At 42.2% G+C, this 19,795-nt stretch overlaps 1 protein-coding gene across 1 annotated transcript; it reads right to left on the bottom strand.

The window, feature by feature from the left end:
• Positions 1-1,585: 1,585 nt before the first annotated feature.
• Positions 1,586-19,547, bottom strand: LOC310693861 (vomeronasal type-2 receptor 26-like; the record flags this gene model as incomplete). Its single annotated transcript, XM_083476243.1, has 7 exons — positions 1,586-2,487; positions 3,656-3,782; positions 4,369-4,596; positions 5,005-5,871; positions 6,496-6,787; positions 7,913-8,059; positions 19,513-19,547. The coding sequence occupies 7 exons, from the start codon at positions 19,545-19,547 to the stop codon at positions 1,586-1,588; spliced, it is 2,598 nt and encodes an 865-aa protein (XP_083332369.1).
• Positions 19,548-19,795: the final 248 nt, after the last annotated feature.

The following is a 19,795-nucleotide window of genomic DNA, read 5'->3' as shown; positions in this document are numbered from 1 at the left end:
TTGAAGAATGAATTGTTAAACAAAAGGAAAGAGTCAAATAAATGACCAGTTAATTCAAAGGGGACTTTTGGTTTACTTTTTCAAGACACAACACTTTCTTAGATACTCCCAACAAAGAAGCTTAGTGCATGCATACATTCTTTATTATGGTCCAAAGAGCTGCGAAAACAGTTTCAAAAGTGGGCGGCTTTCAACAAATTAAAACACAATATGACATCAGACCTTAAAAACTTCCCCTGAACAGGGCTTCCCTTAACAAACTTTATTTGGGCAATTTGATTCCATTCATATGTTGTCACTGATGTTTTCTAGAAATCATACTCTGTTTTTTACCAACATTAAACATCTGGATGAATGACAAGATATAAAATCTCTTATACCACACAAGTCACTTGTGAGGAAGACATAAGAACTACTTCTTCACCATACAGCAAGAGTGAAACTGGTCTATCCCTCAGATATACTGGTCTACAAATGTACAGTATGAGGTGATACTAATATTGTTTTCATTCACAATAAACAATAGAGCCTGAAAACATTTTTGTCACCCACACCCAAAAGCTGGAGTACTACTTGGCCATTCCAAAGAGTGTGCTACATGAACTTTTACAGAAGTCTTGTTGCATCTTTATAATTAAGTACAGCCACTCACCTTTTACACCTGTTTGCTATAATTTCTCCCATATGCATTCTCCACTAACGAGATCAATGGAAAATGCAAGATACAGGGACCATTTCTTTACATATATTGGATTAATCAATTGAGAAATTGATGCCCTTTTGATTTCAAGATCTGTTTACTAAGGGCAGAAATTTGGTATGGATTCTATGACGTAAGACTTAGAGAGACAAAATCAGCCTCTAAGTGTGATCGAGCTCTGGAGTTGAGTAATATTTCTTTTCAGTGGGCAGACATGTCTGCTCAGCTCAGTGAAAAACAAATCCGTGGAAAGAGGTTGGTTTATTCAGTTGAAACCTTGTGATAATCTGGATCGTCTTACATCTCCTTAAACATGCAATCAGCTTAGTGAACAAGAAGAGGATCTAATTTTCAAGTATGAGAAATTTTCAAGTAACTGAAGATGGGGAGAGGGCATTTAAAATGGACAGAATCCATACCCTAATTTTAAATAAAAACCCCCAAACCAAAAGCACCTCTTTGAATATTTCCCATAATCTGACCCATTAAACCACTCAGTGTCTCAAAACCTCTGTGCTGGGAAGAGATGATCATAATTTCTGTGGCACAGTCAATCTAGTTAATTTTGTTTTTGCCCCTCAGCTTGCTCAAAATTTGAGGCATAAGTTTTTATGCTCATATAGGATCAGGAATGGTTGGGAATTAGTTCGCATAAAAGATGTTTTAGTTTTATACAATAAAATTGGCTGTTGAAATAAATCCTCAAAAACAAAGTCATGCCTCATTCTTTATGTGAGTACAAGGCCAACATGAGACGGGGTCAACTGAATTTGGGGAGGGAATGCATCAAACACTCATACCGCAATTCCAATGGCATTTCTCTTTCTGTCATATCTGATGAAATATGAGTAAGAGTCAAAGAAAGAGATTAATCTGTATTTTAATTTATTTTTTCTTCCTTATCATTTGTTCCTTGCTGTTCAGCTCAGGCCTTAGCACAATGATGTAGCATTTGGGGGAAAAGATGCAACCCAGTAATCCAGCACTGGAGGCCAAGATGGAGAAGATCTCCACAGCCACCATGTATTTCCCTTTGGTGCTCAAGTAGGTTGGCACAAACGACAACCAAACACTGCAAAACACCAACATGCTGAAAGTGATAAATTTGGCTTCATTGAAACTGTCAGGGAGTTTCCTGGAAAAGAAAGCTACTATGAAGCTGGCGGTGGCTAGGGAGCCCATGTAGCCTAAGACAGAGTAAAACATGGAAGCTGAACCCTCGTTACATTCAAGTATGATTTCCCCAATCACTGAATGCGTGTCCTTATCTGGAAACGGTGGAGAAGTACTTAACCAAAGAGCACAAATGGCAGCTTGGATGAAGCAGCAGAAGAGGACAATAGAATTGGTCAGGCCTTTCCCCACCCATTTCCTTATGCTGGATCCTGGTTTGGTGGCCATAAATGCCACAACCACAGTGACCGTCTTTGCCAACACAGTGGAAATGGCCAAAGAGAAAACAAGACCAAAAGCCATTTGACGGAGAAGACAGATCACCCTTCCAGGCCGTCCAATGAAAAGCAAGGAGCACAGGAAGCAAAGGAGGAGGGAGATGAGAAGGATGTAGGTGAGGGTCCGGTTGTTGGCTTTGACTATGGGAGTATCCTTGTGCTTCAGGAAAATGCCAAGTACTAAAGTTGTGATGAGAGAGAGAGAAATAGCCAACACCACTAAGATGATCCCCAGATTTTCTTTGTAAGAGAGGAAGCTCACAATCCTGGGAACACACTGAGTTTGATCCATGTTGGGATACTGGTCCTCTGGACAATTGACACAAGCGTCTATGTCTGAAAAAGGAAAGAAGTGCTTAAGTATTTCAGAATGTTGACCAGCATCTATCTAAACACAAACAGTTATTTAAGTACACCTTTACACTGGGTAATGCCATTCAAAAGCAATCAGCCACAAGAATATTTGAGGATGTCTATTTTTGTGTTCTTTCACAAAATCCAGGAGAAATGAATCTTATAATTTGAAAGAAAGTGAGATTGATTTTGGATGGGTTTTTATGGTCTGTGAGAACTGGTGGCATGTGTTGAACTCATGGACATAGTAACTGAATGCTTCCCCGGTCTATCTGACCATCAGGAGAGTCCTGAGGCCACAAGCCCTCACCAGGTCACAATCCTAACCACATGGGCTTTACAGCCTCTGTGAGGGTATTTGCCTGGCTGATTAGACCTCTTGGTGTCTAGTTGAAGGAGTGAGAGACGGGTGTATAGAAAGTAGCCCACGGTACAAGTTAAAACTCACATTAGTTGCTCCCTCCACTTCTGCCTCAGGACCCACCAACTACTCCTAGAAGGTTGCACAGAACAGGATGAGGCCCTGAGGATGCAAAAGGTTTCTTACCCTGGCTTTAGAGTTGGCTGGAACCAGGAAAGGACCTCCTCATTGCTTGGGAAATTGTTGGCAACCGAGGGGCACTTTGCTCATTTTCCCATCTCAGATAGGCGTCTAATCATCCATCCATCCATTCATCTACATTTAGTTATTACATTTATATCCAAGGAACTACAAGTGGCATACTTTGTTCCCTCCACTTTATCCTCACAATGTCCCATGAGTTGTGTAGGCGGCAAAATTGTGATCGGTCTAATGTAGGGCTGCTATACGTCTGGGTTTTTCCTGACACATCTGGGAATTGGGCTGCCAAATGGCGTCCAGGCAGATTGTTGCTGAATAGTCAAAATGCCTGGAGAAACCTGAACGTATGGCAAGTAGAGGGTTGTTGTTGTTTTAAGATCCTTTAAAAATCCTATAAAAGCCCAATAACTTTGACCATTTTTTTTTAAAAAATGACAACTCAACAACAAGATAATTGCTCCTGAAAATCCCTTTAGTATTAGACTGCTCTGCATTCATCAGCATTCTCCAAACAAAGGTAACAAATAGCCTATTTATATATATATATTAAATCCCATAAATTAGGTCATGGGAATTCCTGCCTCCCACCTTTCTGACTAGAGATCATTCCTTCTGGACACGGAGCACAATCATAGCAGCAAAACTTCTCTCCTTCCTTCTTTTTTCTACTGAAGCCAGGGTTGCAGTTGTCATTGCACACAGAAAGGGGCAGCGCCTGTGCAAAATCATACAGATGAGCAACAACAGATTAGCCCTTTTCAGTCCTTCACCTCCATGTGATGAGACTCATGTGAGGGACAGAGAGACTGAGGATGAACCAGTTGGCTCAGCTCCTCTGTCACCCATTTGTTAGCAATTCCCAACTTCATCTCTAGGTTTGATCAGTCTAAGACTAAGCCTGAAAGTGGATCATGAAAAAGACAATGTCACCTCCAGACCCCCAAAATATGAAGTTGTAGAAATAAGATAAAGATATCTTGAAGATAAGAGCAAGGTCCATCTTTTTTCCTTCCAGAAATCACTACATGAAGTAATGATATTCTGTGACATTTTAGCAAAATAAAATATTTTATTTCCCAATGCTTTGTAACTGGCTTATGTGACAACATTTTTCCACAAAGAAATTAAATGGCAGAGATGGCAAAAAGGATTCCTTGCTTTAATTTAAGGTTTGAGATCAATTTATGAATCATAAAGCATAAAATCTACAATTAGGCACCTCAAGAACTGACGGAATGGTGAGCTACCCAGAAGGGAACATTCCCCTTTCATATAGTCAAGAGTTTGCAGTTATAATTCACCTGATTAAAACTTGGATGCCACACGATTTGCTCATCATTGATGGTTAACTCTTTGCCTGCTGGAGCCTGAGGCTCCAGTCGTCCAACTTTCAATCTAGTCAGTGAGCCATTGGGGAAAGTGATCCAATTGGTAACATCAAAACCTTCAACCAGTTCTCCATGTTCATCAAAGTGCACCATATCTCCAGTGCTGATGTTGAATACAAGGCTCTTCAGAAAGGGATGGACCTGGAATATTGAAATATTTACATGGAATTAATAACTGTTCTTAAAGCAGTATATATGGTGATGGAGTATTTCCACTTGTCTATTATTATTATTATTATTATTATTATTATTATTATTATTATTATTATTAACATGAAATTAATTACATAAAGAACAGTCTATAGAGGGGATACATTGATTGAAAATGTCTAGCAAACCAGATTGGTAGTTGGGTTCCTATTGCAGATATTTGGCAAGCTAGCATGACAGTGATGTTGACTCTGAGTAAATGTGCACCAGGTCAGGCAGGCTGATATCTGCGGCTCTTGCTACCAGACTTGGCTGGAGCTCATTGGGACTGGTGAGGCGAAAAGCCAGGAGATCAGTGGCAGCTGAAGGCAAAGCAAAGAAGTTCTGAGTTGTCTTTACCTGCCATGGTTGCACATTCAGAAAGGCAAATCTCTCTCCTCTTGCCAATCTGCTATGTTTGGAGCTGGATTTGTATATGGAGTTCAAAGCATGTGCCACAGCATAGACAGCTTTGTAGACATTGTAGCTGTGACCAGTCATGTGTTTTTCATACAAAACCCCAGGGAGGTTCTCCAGTTTCTCCTCCAAAGAGCAGGATTCTTTCTGCTCAGCCTCCACCTCCTGTCCATTAGATGCTTTCAGGGAGCAGGTGAAAGCCTGTTCCCAGACGTCCTGGATGAAAACATCCTCTTTGTTCCAGAAGGGTCTTATCGTCTGAATGAACTTCTGGAACCCTAATGGCTGACTTGAGTGGACTGTGAAGGATAGAGTACCATGGAACATTTGTATTTCCCAGTCTTTCTGAATAGACACTGAATCAAAATCCCAGTGAGATGTAGCAACACACACTTTACCCAGAGGTGGCCATCCCATTACAGGTGCTATAAAGGATAATACTCTCAAAACCTGAAAGGATGGAGGTTCCCCATAAACCACAAATACATTAGCTTTTGTCTCAAACACAATTGCATAACTTTCCCAGTGCTGTAAAGCCAAGCGTATCATCTCATCTAGATAATTCCATTTTTCTAATCTTACTATAAAATCATAGCAGATGCCATGCTCAAAGAGTAGTGGTAAAATTGTCTGTAGAAACTGGTCCCCTTTGTCATCATCCACAGCACAGAGTACAATCCATGTCCATCTGAAATGCTGAAGTAATTGCACAATTCCTGTGTGCTGTTTGGCTTCATTTGGGACCATCTGGTATAAAAATGGGAATAGCTTGTTTGCATCCTGTATCGCCAAAAAGGATCCATATGTGAGCTAAAATAGAGTGTATGAGGGGCTTTTTATGGATTATGAGAGACTGCAAAACTATAGATTTCACAGGTACTTCAGAGACATAGCTTTCCCAATAAATGTCTGCATAGGTTCTTAAAGAAGAAAACTTCAAATTAGGGAAAACAGTGTGGAAGATTAGCCAATAATCTGCTTCATTACTGATAATTTCTTAATGTTTCTCCTAATGTTTTAAAAATATCTAGTCCAGCCCTACAGAGCAGTAGACAACAAATATTTCCTCTCTTCTATAACAGCCATTAAGGTATTTTAGAGTACTATATTAACCTCCTTAGTCATTTTCTCTCTGGACTAAAGTTGCACAGTTCTGTCAGCCATTGCTTACATTATGTGTTTTCAGTTGTGTAGTAGGTCTAGTAAAGAAGAAAAAGAAAGAAACCATAGAAACTCAAATCTTTTACATCCTAGGAAAAATAATTCCATTCCACTTCAATTTACAAATACTCAAGTTTTCTGGACTATTGGCTCTCAGCACTGCTTGGTTAATCCTAATCCAAACTGCCCTTCTGAATAAAACTTTGCAGGAACCTTGTCACAAGTTTATCAAATCAAGATAGTATGACCCATAAACCCATGCTCCCGATTTACCTGTGGAATCTTGTGGGTTGCTGAAATGGTGGCCATATTGGCAGAGATTTCAGAGATGCATCCTCCAATGAGAGCTATCAGATTGTTCCACTTGTGACATTTGAAGTTGGGGACAAATCTATGCTGTGTGGAAAGCAGGTTGAGCGTGGCCTTGTAGGTCATCCTTGCAGTGTAGTAGCTATTGAGGACGCGGAACCCTAGAGAGATGTTGGATAAGACTTTGGGATTCTCACTGATTTCTTTGACAGCAAATGCTAAGGCCAGGATGTGCTGGTAGTTCTTTGGCACGGAGCTGTAAATAAAATTACAACACAATGGACTGAAATGAAGAAGAAGAGGGAGAAGAGGAAGAAATGCTCCCTGCATTTAAGGGAGTTACTCTTTGTACCAATAAAAACTAGTAGTTGAAAGTCAATAGGTGTGGCCTTGCCAACACAGTGCCCATAGGTGCAAGAATGCCATAGAGAACATCACCTGAGGTCACAGAGCCTCTAATCCCTTCCCTTGCTCACTGCTTATGCGCCATGAGATGTTGTGAGTGGTTTTGCCTCCCAGAAGTACATATAACTGAATAATAAAATTTCATCTCTGAATACATTTCTAGGCTCTGAACTTCACCTGAGCAGTGGAACAGAAAATGGAGCACTCAGAGAGCAAAAGTGGAGCAGTCTGAGGGAAAAGCACGGGGAGAAAGTGCTGCACTGCAAAAGTGAGGAGAGACAGAAAAGAGCAGGAATTGTGTTCCATAGAGAGGAATCAGAAGGTGCACGTGGACATACACTCACATCCCTCAAGGCTGAGAAGGAACAAAGTGTGGGCAGAACAGAAATAGGGAGGCAGCGACAAGGCATGATCCACCATGTGAAAATGCTGTAGAAGGCTTACTAAATCATGAAAAGAAGCACAGAGCTGTTTATTTTAGTGGGGCTTGCAAAGGAAAACTTAGCAATAGAAACAGTTAATATGAGAAATGAATACAGTAAGCCCACAATCTGTATTCAGCTTTACATGCCTGGCAAAACAAAACAAAAATTAATCCAAAGCGGTTGGGTGTCTGGGGAAAAAGACTTTGGGAATCCCATCTGCCATTGAACCCAATTCGTTTTGGCCATACACAACGTTGGCTTTTGGCGTGATTTCCGGAATGTGACCCCTCATGTAAATTGGGAGCTTCCTGTCTCTGTCTCTCTGTCTACCCATATCCACCCTTGCCCATAATTGTCATACTAAGGTTGAGTACCTCATACCTCTTCCATAATACTGAATAATGCTTAACCCCCCCCCCTTACAATTTTACTGGGTTTCCATAAAGAACTACATCAAAATATAAATCACAGTACTGCATAATGATGCATTTTCAATCATTTCAGTCTGATTATATTATACACGGATAGAAGGGGAATAAATAATGTCTTACATAGGTTCATCAATCAGTATCTGTGAAGGCTGTTCCCTGAAAGACTGGATATTAGAGAAGTATATGACTTGCGAAACCATCTCTCCAATTACAAGGTCTCCTGGCTGGTAAAATTCGTGAGCAATAGGAAGAGGATCATCATAAATACTGCAGTTAATAGAATGTGCCTTACATATAGTGTGAAGCAGAAGTAACAGCAGAAACAGCACCAGCAGGATCCTGCGGAGAAATCTTCCCCTCCCAATGTAGATTCCCATTTTTCCTCTACAGCCTTGTATGCGGATGTTATCAGTTTGGCTAAAGTGTCCTTTGAATAGGGGGCTGTTAGGTAATCTATGCACCAGCGCTTTGGTCTTTTAGTTAGCCAGCAAATTTTCTTTTTCTTCACACATTATTCCCAGGGATGGCTGGAGGTTGCTGGGATACAAATAATAACATTTTAGCTATTATTACTTCTTTTTAAAACAACCAACTGCGGCTGTTTAGTTATAAATTTCACTTTTCCTTGGTTTACAAAGAAAATAACTATACCCATGACTGTTACCCAAGAGAACGTAAGGTACATTGTGGTGAGGCAGCGTTTCAGTTAAACAATATGCTAAACTATGTGCTAAACCGTGTGCTAAACCATGCCTAGTCAAGGAAGTTCATATTTCACAAAAAGAATGATCCTTGAAATTGATGACTGGATGGAAGCTTATCTAAACATGTAAAAGAAGAATGATGATACAAAAGACTGGCAGAACCCTGGCTGTGCCTAGACATCGCTTTGAGCATTAGCAAGTTGTTATGCCTTTTAAAAGATGCTATTGTTTTTTAATCCAAACAGAATGTGTATATCAACTACGTAAGAGGATGGAAGCCAGCAATTTTGACAATGATGGAAATAATTCCTCAGTGTGTTCTTCGTATTTGCAGTTGCAACATGCCTGACCAAATTGCTAAAGCCTCTCCCCCCTGAATTGTATGACTATTATTGTCTTCCTTGAGAGATAATAAGTAGGCAGCACTGCTTAGTCCTGAGCAAGAGTTAAGTTTTCCCAGGGATCATTCTTAGTAGGCAGAAAATGAAGGTCTGGGTTTAAACTTAGAGTCAAATCTGAGTGTATGTGAGATGCAGTCCCGTTCCATCCTGTCCCCCACCCTGAAGATGGGTTCATCTCCTTCATCACTTGACTTCCCAGTATTGTTTGCCCCCATATTTCTATCAATAACAAATTGATATTATTAATTTTTTTAATTTTTTTTATTCAATTTCCACCAATTTTTTAAACAGACAGAACAACACAAACAAACACAAAACAAATAACAAGTATAATTTCATATCCTTATTTTCTTATAACTTATTTCTCCGACTTCCCCATACCTCCCCTTTCTGCATCCCATTTTAAAAATATTTGTTTCAACAAATCCTTACTCTTAGTTTTATCTAATTTATAACCTCCTTTTTTCTTTCAACTTAACCCTTACAACTGTTAACCATTTAATTTTCTCAAACCAACGTTATTCTAACATTCATTAATTTTGCAATGTTTCTTAAGATAGTCCTTAAATTTCTTCCAATCCTCTTCCGCCGCCTCTTTTCCCTGGTCGCGGATTCTGCCAGTCATTTCTGCTAGTCCCATATAGTCTATCACCTTCATCTGCCATTCTTCCAAGGTGGGTAGATCTTGTGTCTTCCAATACTTTGCGATGAGTATTCTCGCTGCTGTTGTCGCATACATAAAGAATGTTCTGTCTTTCTTTGACACCAATTGGCCGACAATGCCCAGGAGAAAGGCCTCTGGTTTCTTAGGGAAGGTATATTTAAATACCTTTTTCATTTCATTATATATCATTTCCCAGAAAGCCTTAATCTTTGGGCATGTCCACCAAAGGTGAAAGAATGTACCTTCAGTTTCTTTACATTTCCAGCATTTATTATCAGACGAATGATAGATTTTTGCAAGCTTGACTGGGGTCATGTACCACCTATAAATCATTTTCATAATATTTTCCTTTAAGGCATTACATGCCGTAAATTTCATACCAGTGTTCCACAACTGTTCCCAGTCAGCAAACATAATGTTATGACCAATATCTTGTGCCCACTTTATCATAGCTGATTTCACTGTTTCATCTTGTGTATTCCATTTCAACAGCAAGTTATACATTCTTGACAAATTCTTAGTGTTGGGTTCTATCAGTTCTGTTTCTAATTTTGATTTTTCCACCTGGAAGCCAATTTTCCTGTCCAACTTAAAAACCTTCATTATTTGGTAATAATGGAGCCAATCTCGCACTTTGTCTTTTAATTTCTCAAAACTCTGCAATTTCAATTTATCCCCCTCTTGTTCCAAAATTTCCCAATATTTCGCCCATTAGGTCTCCATATTGAGTTTTTTCACAGCCTTAGCTTCCATTGGCGACAACCACCTTGGGGTTTTATTTTCCAACAGGTCTTTATATCTAATCCAGACATTATATAATGCTTTCCTGACAATATGATTTTTGAAAGCTTTGTGAGCTTTAACCTTGTCATACCATAGATATGCATGCCACCCAAAAATGTTATTAAATCCTTCTAAATCCAAAATGTCTGTGTTCTCAAGGAGCAGCCAGTCTTTAAACCAGCAGAAAGCTGCTGATTCATAATAAAGTTTAAAGTCTGGCAGGGCAAATCCCCCTCTTTCTTTTGCATCAGTTAAAATCTTAAATTTTATCCTGGGTTTCTTGCCCTGCCAGACAAATTTTGAAATATCTTTCTGCCACTTCTTGAAACAGTCCATCTTGTCCACAATTTGCAATGTTTGAAACAAAAACAACATTCTAGGCAGTACATTCATTTTGATCACAGCAATACGGCCTAACAGTGAAAGCTTCAAATTTGACCATATTTCTAGATCCTCTTTTACTTCCGTCCAGCATTTCTCATAATTGTCTTTAAATAAGTTCACATTTTTAGCTGTCATGTTAATCCCCAAGTATTTCACTTTCTTAACCACAGTTAAACCTGTTTCATTCTGGAACCTCTCCCTTTCAGTAACTGTTAATTTTTTCTCTAATACCTTAGTCTTTAATTTGTTCAGTTTGAATCCTGCGACTTGACCAAACTCTTGAATTAATTCTAAGACTCTTTTGGTACTAGTGTCTGGCTCTTGTAATGTAAGTACCAAGTCATCTGCAAATGCTCTAAGTTTGTACTGTTTAACTCCGACCTGTACCCCTTTAACCAGCTGGTCCCTTCTGATCATGTTCAGCAAAACCTCTAGGACCGATATAAAAAGCAATGGGGAGATTGGGCACCCCTGTCGTGTCCCTTTTTCTATTTTAAATTCTTCCGTAACCACATTATTTACAATTAGTTTAGCCTTTTGTTCAGAGTATATTGCACCCATACCATTCTCAAATCCTTGGCCTACCAACATCCCATGTAGATTCTTCTTCATAAAACTCCAAGAAATATTGTTAAAAGCTTTCTCCGCATCCACAAATATCAGCACTGCTCTGGTGTTTATATTCACTTCTAGTTTTTCCAAAATATCTATTATATTCCTCACATTGTCTGACAAATATCTTTCTGGGAGAAAGCCTGCTTGGTCCTTATGAATCTCTTCCATCAGTACTTTCTTCAGCCTTTTAGCCAAAATGTCAGCAAAAATTTTGTAATCCACATTAAGTAGTGATATTGGGCGGTAGTTCTTGAGCTGAGTCTTTTCAGTCTCTGTTTTCGGTATGAGTGTAATATAGGCGTCTTTCCGCGATTCTGGTGCCTTTTTCCCCTCTAGAATTTCATTGCAGACTTCCTTCAAAGGTTGTAATAACCACTCCTTCAAAACTTTGTAGTATCTGGAAGTCAGCCCATCCAGTCCCGGAGATTTGCCCAGTTGCATATTTTGAATGGCACCTTCTATCTCCTGTTCGGTTATTTTCTGGTTCAAAACTGTTTTACTTTGATGAGAAATTTTTTGTAATCCATGTTTCTTGAGAAAATCGTCTATATCCTTTTCTTTCTGCGGCCCTTGAGCATATAGTTGTTTAAAATATTTCTGGAAGCAGTTTCTAATTTCATTTGGGTTGTAAATGTTCTTTCCTTCCACTTCTAGGTTTGTAACTGTATTTAATTTTTGTCTTTTCTTGATTTGCCAAGCCAATAATTTACCACCACATTTGTCTGCTGATTCAAATGTCTTTTGTCTCATTTGTTTAATTTTCCATTCTATCTCTTGGTTCATTAATTCCAAATATTGTGTCTGATATAGTTTGATTTCTCTCAAAATCTCTTGAGACTTTGGTTTGGATCTTAATTTCTTTTCCCCAATAACAAATTGATACTAGGGGTGCCATATTTCTCAAAGTAAAACCAGGACACCCAGAAAGTTGTTGAGCTTTTTTTTTTTTAAACTTATGCAGTACAGTGGTACCCATACAGCAGGGAGACTCAATTTACAAATGAAACACACTCAACAGAAAGCGGCACATGTTCTGCTTCCAAGGCAAAGTTCACAAACCAAAACACCTACTTCTGGGTTTGCAGTGTTCTTAATCCAAGTTGTTCATAAACAAAGCTGTTCTTAAGTACCACTGTACTATCATTCTGCAGTGTGCAAACATAGCAATTAGGAACAGAGCCTAGCTCAAGTAGCTTACAGTCAGAATTGGACTTCTGTGTACATGTCTGGGAAAAATAAAAACCATCATGCCCCAAGCCTTTTTTTTTAAAAAAAAACTTATACATTACAGTCGTATCTTGGTTCTAGAAATGCCTTGGTACTTGTACGTTTTGACTCCCAAATGCTCAAAAGCTGGAAGCAAGTGTTCTGGTTTTCGAACGTTCTTTGGAAGTCCAACGTCTGACATGGCTTCCACAACTGAGTGCAGGAAGCTCCTGCAGCTCCTGCAGCCAATTGGAAGCCGCGCCTTGGTTTTCGAACGGTTCTGGGAGTCGAATGGACTTCCGGAACAGATTAAGTTTGGCAAACAAGGTACCACAGTACTAAGCTGTTCTTAAACCAAGGTACCACAGTACTATCATTCTGCCGCATGCATCATTAGCAATTTGAAAAAGTCTAGCCCAAGTAGCTTACACTCAGAATTTGACTTCTGTGTACACATCTGGGAACAAGGAACAGGCTGATTTTCTGAGGTCACCGAAAATACGTATTTGGGCCCTCGGTAATTCAGTCCAGTTGCCAATGGCTCTCTTAGTTTTTCAAGTATGGGCCTTAGCTGTGGTGGCTCCCCTACTGCGGAATACTCTTCCCAGAGAGGCTCGTCTGGCACCATCATTACATGTCTTTATTTCATTTGACATCTGTTTACTGAAGGCAGAAATTTGGCATGCATTCTGTGATGTAAGAGTTGGAGAGACAAAATCAGCCTCTAAGTGTGATCGAGCTCTGGAGTTGAGTGCTATTTCATTTTAGTGGGCAGACATGTCTGCTCAGCTTTGTCAGTCAAAAACAAACCCTTGGAAAGAGGTTGCTTCATTCAGTTGATAATAATCTGGATCTTCTTACAGCTCCGTCAACTTGCATTCAGCTTTGTGAAAAAGAAGAGGACCTAATTTTCCAGGATGAGAAGATAAATACATTTACCTACAGTAACACAAGATGGGGGGGGGGGGCATTTAAGATGGACAGAATCCATACCCTCATTAAAAAATAAAAATAAAACAAAAGCACCTCTGAATATTTCTCATAATCTGACCCATTCAACCACTCAGTGTCTCAAAACCTCTGTGCTGGGAAGAGATGATAATAATTCTCTTGGCAAAGTCAATCTAGTTAATTTTGTTTTTGCCCCTCAACTTGCCCAAAATCTGAGGCATAGGTATGATGCTCCTATAGGATCAGGCACTGTTGGGAATTAGTTCACATAACAGATGTTTTACCGTATTTTTTGCCCTATAGGACGCACCGGCCCATAGGACGCACCTAGTTTTTTGGGGGGGAAATAAAGAATTTTTTTTATCCCCCCCCCCCCCAGACGCGGGGGAAGCCTGAGCTTTTAAAAACGCACCTATCGTAGTTTTTAGAGGAGAAAAGGATATCTGCCCGAAGCGCGGGGCGCTCTGCTTCAGACAAGCCAGAGGGATAAGTGAGTGGAACCATGGATGTGACTTCTACCTTTGTAAAGTAGGCCAGTTCCTACAAGCACCCCTCTCTATTGTCCATTCAGACAAGGAAGAGGCATGATCAGAACTCAAGTATATATCTAATGCTATCTAATGCAGGTATCTAATGCTAGTAGGTCTGCTTAGCCCCACTGAAATTAGTGCACTCAACATAATCATGCTCATTTATTTGACTGGGTTTACTCTGAGTACAACTAGCAACGGATACAGCCTGTGAATCAGGGCCCATGGACCCTGGGGCTGTGTTTTCCTCACCCTTGACCTGATGCATTAAAGGGACAGAATTAAACATTTCATGGCACATGACCTTGGACTTGGGCACATAAATAGGAGTGGCCTAGCTGGATTGCAAGAAACAGTGAACTGCTTTGGCAATCCTTCATAAAACTCTCTGATCTGCGTTAAATCAGCCCTCTAAAGTTCAGTTCTGCCTTGGTATGTACACTAGTGTAAGCCTGTATAACTGAATGCTGTTCTTGTCATTTGGAGCGAACTCTCCAGGGGTATCTCCCAACGGCAAACACTGTGTCAAGAGCCTGCAATTAGAGATAATTGACGGAGAGCCCTTGCAGCCATTGCATATGCTACATACAGGTGCAATTTACACAGATCATCATTATTCCTGATTATTCAGTATTACAACTAACCTTAAAATAGCATTTGCTATACAGTTTTCTGTGCTGCATTGTAAACAGCGCTTTGACTTTTACGTGGTATTAACTGTGACCTGTGTTTACCTGGACGCTGTGCTTTCCACCTTGTGCCAAGTCCCAAAAGGGCAGCAAACCAAGACAAGGCTCTGCAATAGGCTGTAATTTTCACAGCAGAAAGCCCAATTAAACTTGTCAGCCAGGATTCTAATTATGAAGCAAACTTCAGCAAGCAGCTGACAATCAGGAAGAAAGAGAGAAACCTGCTCTTTTCTCTCATCTGCTGTCTGCCACACTTTAGTTTAATCATATCAACAAGCAAATATCTAACTAGGCCCAGAAACACTCAGGCAGAGCTGATCAACACACACAAACTGTGTCACTTAACAAGGCAAATATCCTATGTGAATCCCATCACAATGAAATGCTTATAATTTGAACTCATCCATGAGTTTGGACTCATCCATGAACGTATCCATGAAAAGTATTGGGAAACTTCTTCTAGGCTGGGATGCTGCGGCCAGGCTGTTGCCCAGTGCCAATGATCTGAAGAATGTGGCTCTGCCATTCAAGCTATTTTACTGGCTGCCAGGACATTTGCACGCACAATTCAAAGTATCCATAAGCCCCGCTCTGTGCCCAGAAGCGTTGTGGCCCATAGAGTGCAGCAAAATACTGGGCAAGGTTTTCCCCAGTATCATCTCTGTGTGATGGGCTACTGGGGAAAAGCGGTCCCATAAGCCTTTGCTGCAGAGGGAAGGGCAGGCCTATATAAGGCTGTTTCCCCTGGAGCTTTCTGAGCTTCCCATCTGCCCACCCTCAGGTTAGAGCCTTCACTGGGCAATTTTGGGTCATTGGTTGACAGGGCCAGAAAGAAGATAATAATAATAATAATAATAGTAATAATAATAATAATAATAATTTATACCTCGCCCATCTGGCTGGGTTTCCCCAGGCACTTTGGGCGGCTTCCAACAAAACACTAAAATACAATAACATATAAAACATTAAAAGCTTCCCTAAACAGGGCTGCCCTCAGATCTCTTCTAAAAGTTTGGTGGTTATTTTTCTCTTTGACATCTGGTGGGAGGGTGTTCCACAGGGCGGGCGCCACTACTGAGAAGGCCCTCTGCCTGGTTCCCTGTAACTTGGCTTCTCGCAGGGAGGGAACTGCCAGAAGGCCCTTGGCGCTGGATTTCAGTGTCCGGGCAGAACGATGGGGCTGGAGACGCTCCTTCAGGTCTACTCAGTGGCGTAGCGTGGGTTGTCAGCACCCGGGGCAAGGCAAGTAATTTGTGCCCCCTAACCCATGGATTTGCGCCCCCTAACCCCCAGATGTTGCGCCAGGTGCGGCCGACCCCCCTGCACCCCCCACGCTACGCCACTGCTCCCATCCTCTCATAGCTGGAGGTGCCGGCGACTCAACCTGGGGGCCTTTTGCAAGGAAAGCAGCGCTCTCCCATGCAGCCACGAACTGTAGTAGACCGGCTCTTTTGAGAAGCAAGGCGGCCTCGGCTGAGGGACGTGGCTGGTCTCTGCAGGGGAAGGAAAGGAAGAGACCGCAGGGTCTTTTTCTTCCAGGCATCCGTCCAAGAAGGAGCGCCTGCCTCTGGTTTAAACCTCGCTCACCAGAAGAGTTGCAGATCCAGCCGGGGCCGCGCGCGCTTTCCTGAGGGGGAAAGCAAATGCAGGGGAAAGTCTCCTGAGAGGCGCCCTCCCTGCTCTCAGAATGGCGGGATGATGAGAGGCGCCCTCTAAGGGACAAGAGACCCGGGAAATCCACCTCCCACTGAACTGAGCTGGGGTGGGGGTGGGGGGACTTAATTGGAAAGAGGATCACAGCTTCCTCGAAGGGAGCCTTTGACCTTGAAGCTTGCTGCTGGCAGGGTGGCTTTTTGCGGTCGCTCCAATTTGGGGCGCAAATACCCGGCGGCTTCGCCCCCCAACCCCCGCGAAGATGCGGCTTGGGGCGCGCGCGCGCGTTTCCACCTGACTCTCTCCCTCGCCCCCTCCCCGGAGCGTTGCAGTGAGAAAGGGAGAGTCTCCCGCTCGGCTGCCACTGTTTCTCTCCACGTGTCCACCGCCAGAGGCAGCAGCGTCGGCGGCGGGCGGCCGTGCCTGTGCGAGCAAGTCTGGTGGTGGAATGGTGGCGAGGTGCTGCGGCTGCCGCCGAGCCCTGGAGGTGGTGCCTTCCGGCGCGCTCTGCCTGGGCGCGGCGCTCAGCGGGCTCTTCAGCTTCGGCTTCTTGGCTGCGGCCCTGGTGCTACAGCCTGCGCCCGAGGCTCTTCGGAGACTCCGGAGGTGGCGAGCGCGTCCCCTCAGATGTTGCGCCCGGTGCGGCCGGCCCCCCTTGCACCCCCCACGCTACGCCACTGGGTCTACTGGACCGAGGCCGTTTAGGGCTTTAAAGGTCAGCACCAACACTTTGAATTGTGCTCAGAAATGTACTGGGGATTTTCTTTTCTCCAAAGATGATTGGCTTTTTTTTTGCTTTCCCTCAGTGAAATTATGCCTTTCCGTTGATAGGCGGAAGAACATTGTTTGCATGAGGGTGGAAATGGCATTGGTCAGCATCAACATAGTATAGAGGGTTCCCCCCTAAGGGTCCTGAGGGGCGGATTGACCATGACAAACCCAAGCGTGGTTTCGGTATCTGCCTGGTTGGAACTTGCACCCTGGTCCTCAAGGGAGACCTTGCTTGCTTGGCCTGAACCACGGCAAGGTTCAACACTGGCCAACTCCCGTTTGGAGTGATCCAAACCCAGTGGATCCATTCCATCAACACGGGGCTTGTGGAATGATGAACTGATCCTGGGACCCAATGCCATGCCAACCCTTGCCCTGCCTGCTGCTGCCAACAAAGTTTTGTCCTGATTTTATCCCATCACCATTGTACAGTCTTGTTATTTTGCTGCTTTCATGGGCCACATAATGGGCCTGCCTTGGCAATGATATTTAATGTTCTGAGCAGCACAGGACAGGGATTTTTGAAGGACCACCTCCTCCTACATCAACCTAGTTGCACAATCACACCCTTTTGACACCATGACTGCAAGGTGGTTTTAAGAAGTTAACACTCTGTGCTATGTGATCTTGAGTACACAACGGAAATTTAATCCCATGCCTTTATTTAGGTCATCATCGCTGAACATATGTGTTCCTTCCTTTTTGGAATGAGGCGCAGATTTACACACCATCACCTAGTAGGATTACCATCTTTTTCTTCTTCTGTGCCCCATGTTCTCTTCTTTTAGCTGTATCTTGACCTTCAAGTATTGCAGGTGACAATGTTCATGAAAAACTTCACCTCCTGATTTATATATAGCACACACAACCCCTAATATCACAGAAACATAGGTGCCAACTCGATGACTTTGAGGACACCTCAGCCCCTACCCCAAATATACTGGGAGCTCCCCGCCATCTTGAGGGGCCGAGCCTTGGCAGGACTACCAGCGGCAGGCCCCACTGGATCTTTCTGCGGCAGCAGCAGGTCCTGTTGGGTCTCATTGGGCCTACTCGCAGTCTTGTACTTGGTTCTCGATATCTTCTAATTTTTTAAGTTTAAAACAAGCATCAGCAGAAGTCAATATATCTATATAAGTGCCCCATTTCCTTTCCATATTAATTTTCTTTAGGGCATTTGCTTTGATGAGGGATAGCCATAACAATGTTTTTCTTTTTTTCTTAAAAAAATAATTTTTATTAAGTTTCCATTTACCAAATTAAACATATCATACCAATTAATCCAAATTATAACAATACACATCATAAAATCCAAATGTTTTCCAAATTATAAATTTTTGTGGGGGATACCCATGCTTCTTGATCGGCAGGAGTCCAATCATCTAATATTTCTGCTGCTTTCCTGTTTACAATGATATTTCCAGTCTCCTCTTCTCAATCCTTGTCGTTACTCATTTTCCTTTTCATTCACCTCCAAGTTATCTCCGCAAGTGGATTGAAAGAAACAGTCTTATTTATATTTCTGTGTGGACTTTGTATTGCTTTCTCGCGAATCACTCTCATAAATCCAATAGTCCAGGCGTTCGAGCAGGCAATCGCCATCTTGTTCATTCCGATGAAATACAGCCTAAATGTCTGCTCGTTAACTTTCCAGTCCTGCTGCATCGTAAATTAGTCTTTTCCAGGAGGGGTTGCCCTTTCAAATTTATGATCCCAACCTGATAGGAGATCTCTGGCTCGCCCTCCCTAAGACCAAATATCTTGCAACAAAGGTCTGCCTTTCCATGTTGAATATCATTTCTTGCTGCGTCACAGAGAGAGCCTTTCTTCTTTCCAAATCTTTCACAGAGTAAAACCTTTAATTCATATTATTTTCCCCCACACAGTTCATTTTTAGTCCCGCTTGCAAATTAGTTGTTGTGACGGATCTTCTAAGGGGGAGGGTTGTTAGGTAATCACATTGGAAAAAAAAAAGTCTCCCCCCCCCTTTCCGTTCCATTCCACCCGTTCCACATACCATCATGTCTGCAATTCTTTGGTGTAATCCTCCTGTTCCTTCCGTCCCAATCTTCTTCATCTCAGTGGTAAAAATTATTAGCAGATAAAAACACTCCTGACCTCTCTTGAAGCATGTGCGTTTACTTCTCCATTTTTCCCCCCTTTTAAGTAACGCAACTAGTTTCGCTCCTGGAAGCAGCTTCGGAGGAGTTCCGAGACCCGCACGAGGGTTGTGTGCCCAGTGCCTCGCACCCCCTCCTTCTTCCGAACCCGGGGGTGATTTATGGCAACCGTGGGCAAAAACAGCCTCTTACCCTTCCCTGGGAAGATGATGGAGACTGATTTACTCCCCATAATCAGCCTCAAATTACCTTGTGCGAGCTGGATAGATGGTATTATCCGCCATCTTCCAAGGTGCATTTGACTGCATAACAATGTTTTTCTTTCTAAAAAATTCTTATATCTCACCCAAACACCATACAGACCCTTTCTTATTCTCTTGACCAGTGGTGCAGGGGTGAATTCTCAAGTTCAGGAGTTCATTGCGACAGCCCCAAAGACACACCCCAAAGGTTCCACATTGGTTGTCTCCGTTGGAGGTGATGAGTGTGAAGAAGATCAATATGAGGGGGAGGTGGATAACATATGGGAGTT

The sequence above is a fragment of the Podarcis liolepis genome (assembly GCF_965112155.1).
Source record: "Podarcis liolepis genome assembly, chromosome: 15".
Lineage (NCBI taxonomy): Eukaryota > Metazoa > Chordata > Lepidosauria > Squamata > Lacertidae > Podarcis > Podarcis liolepis.
This window is presented reverse-complemented; position numbering and strand designations above follow the sequence as displayed.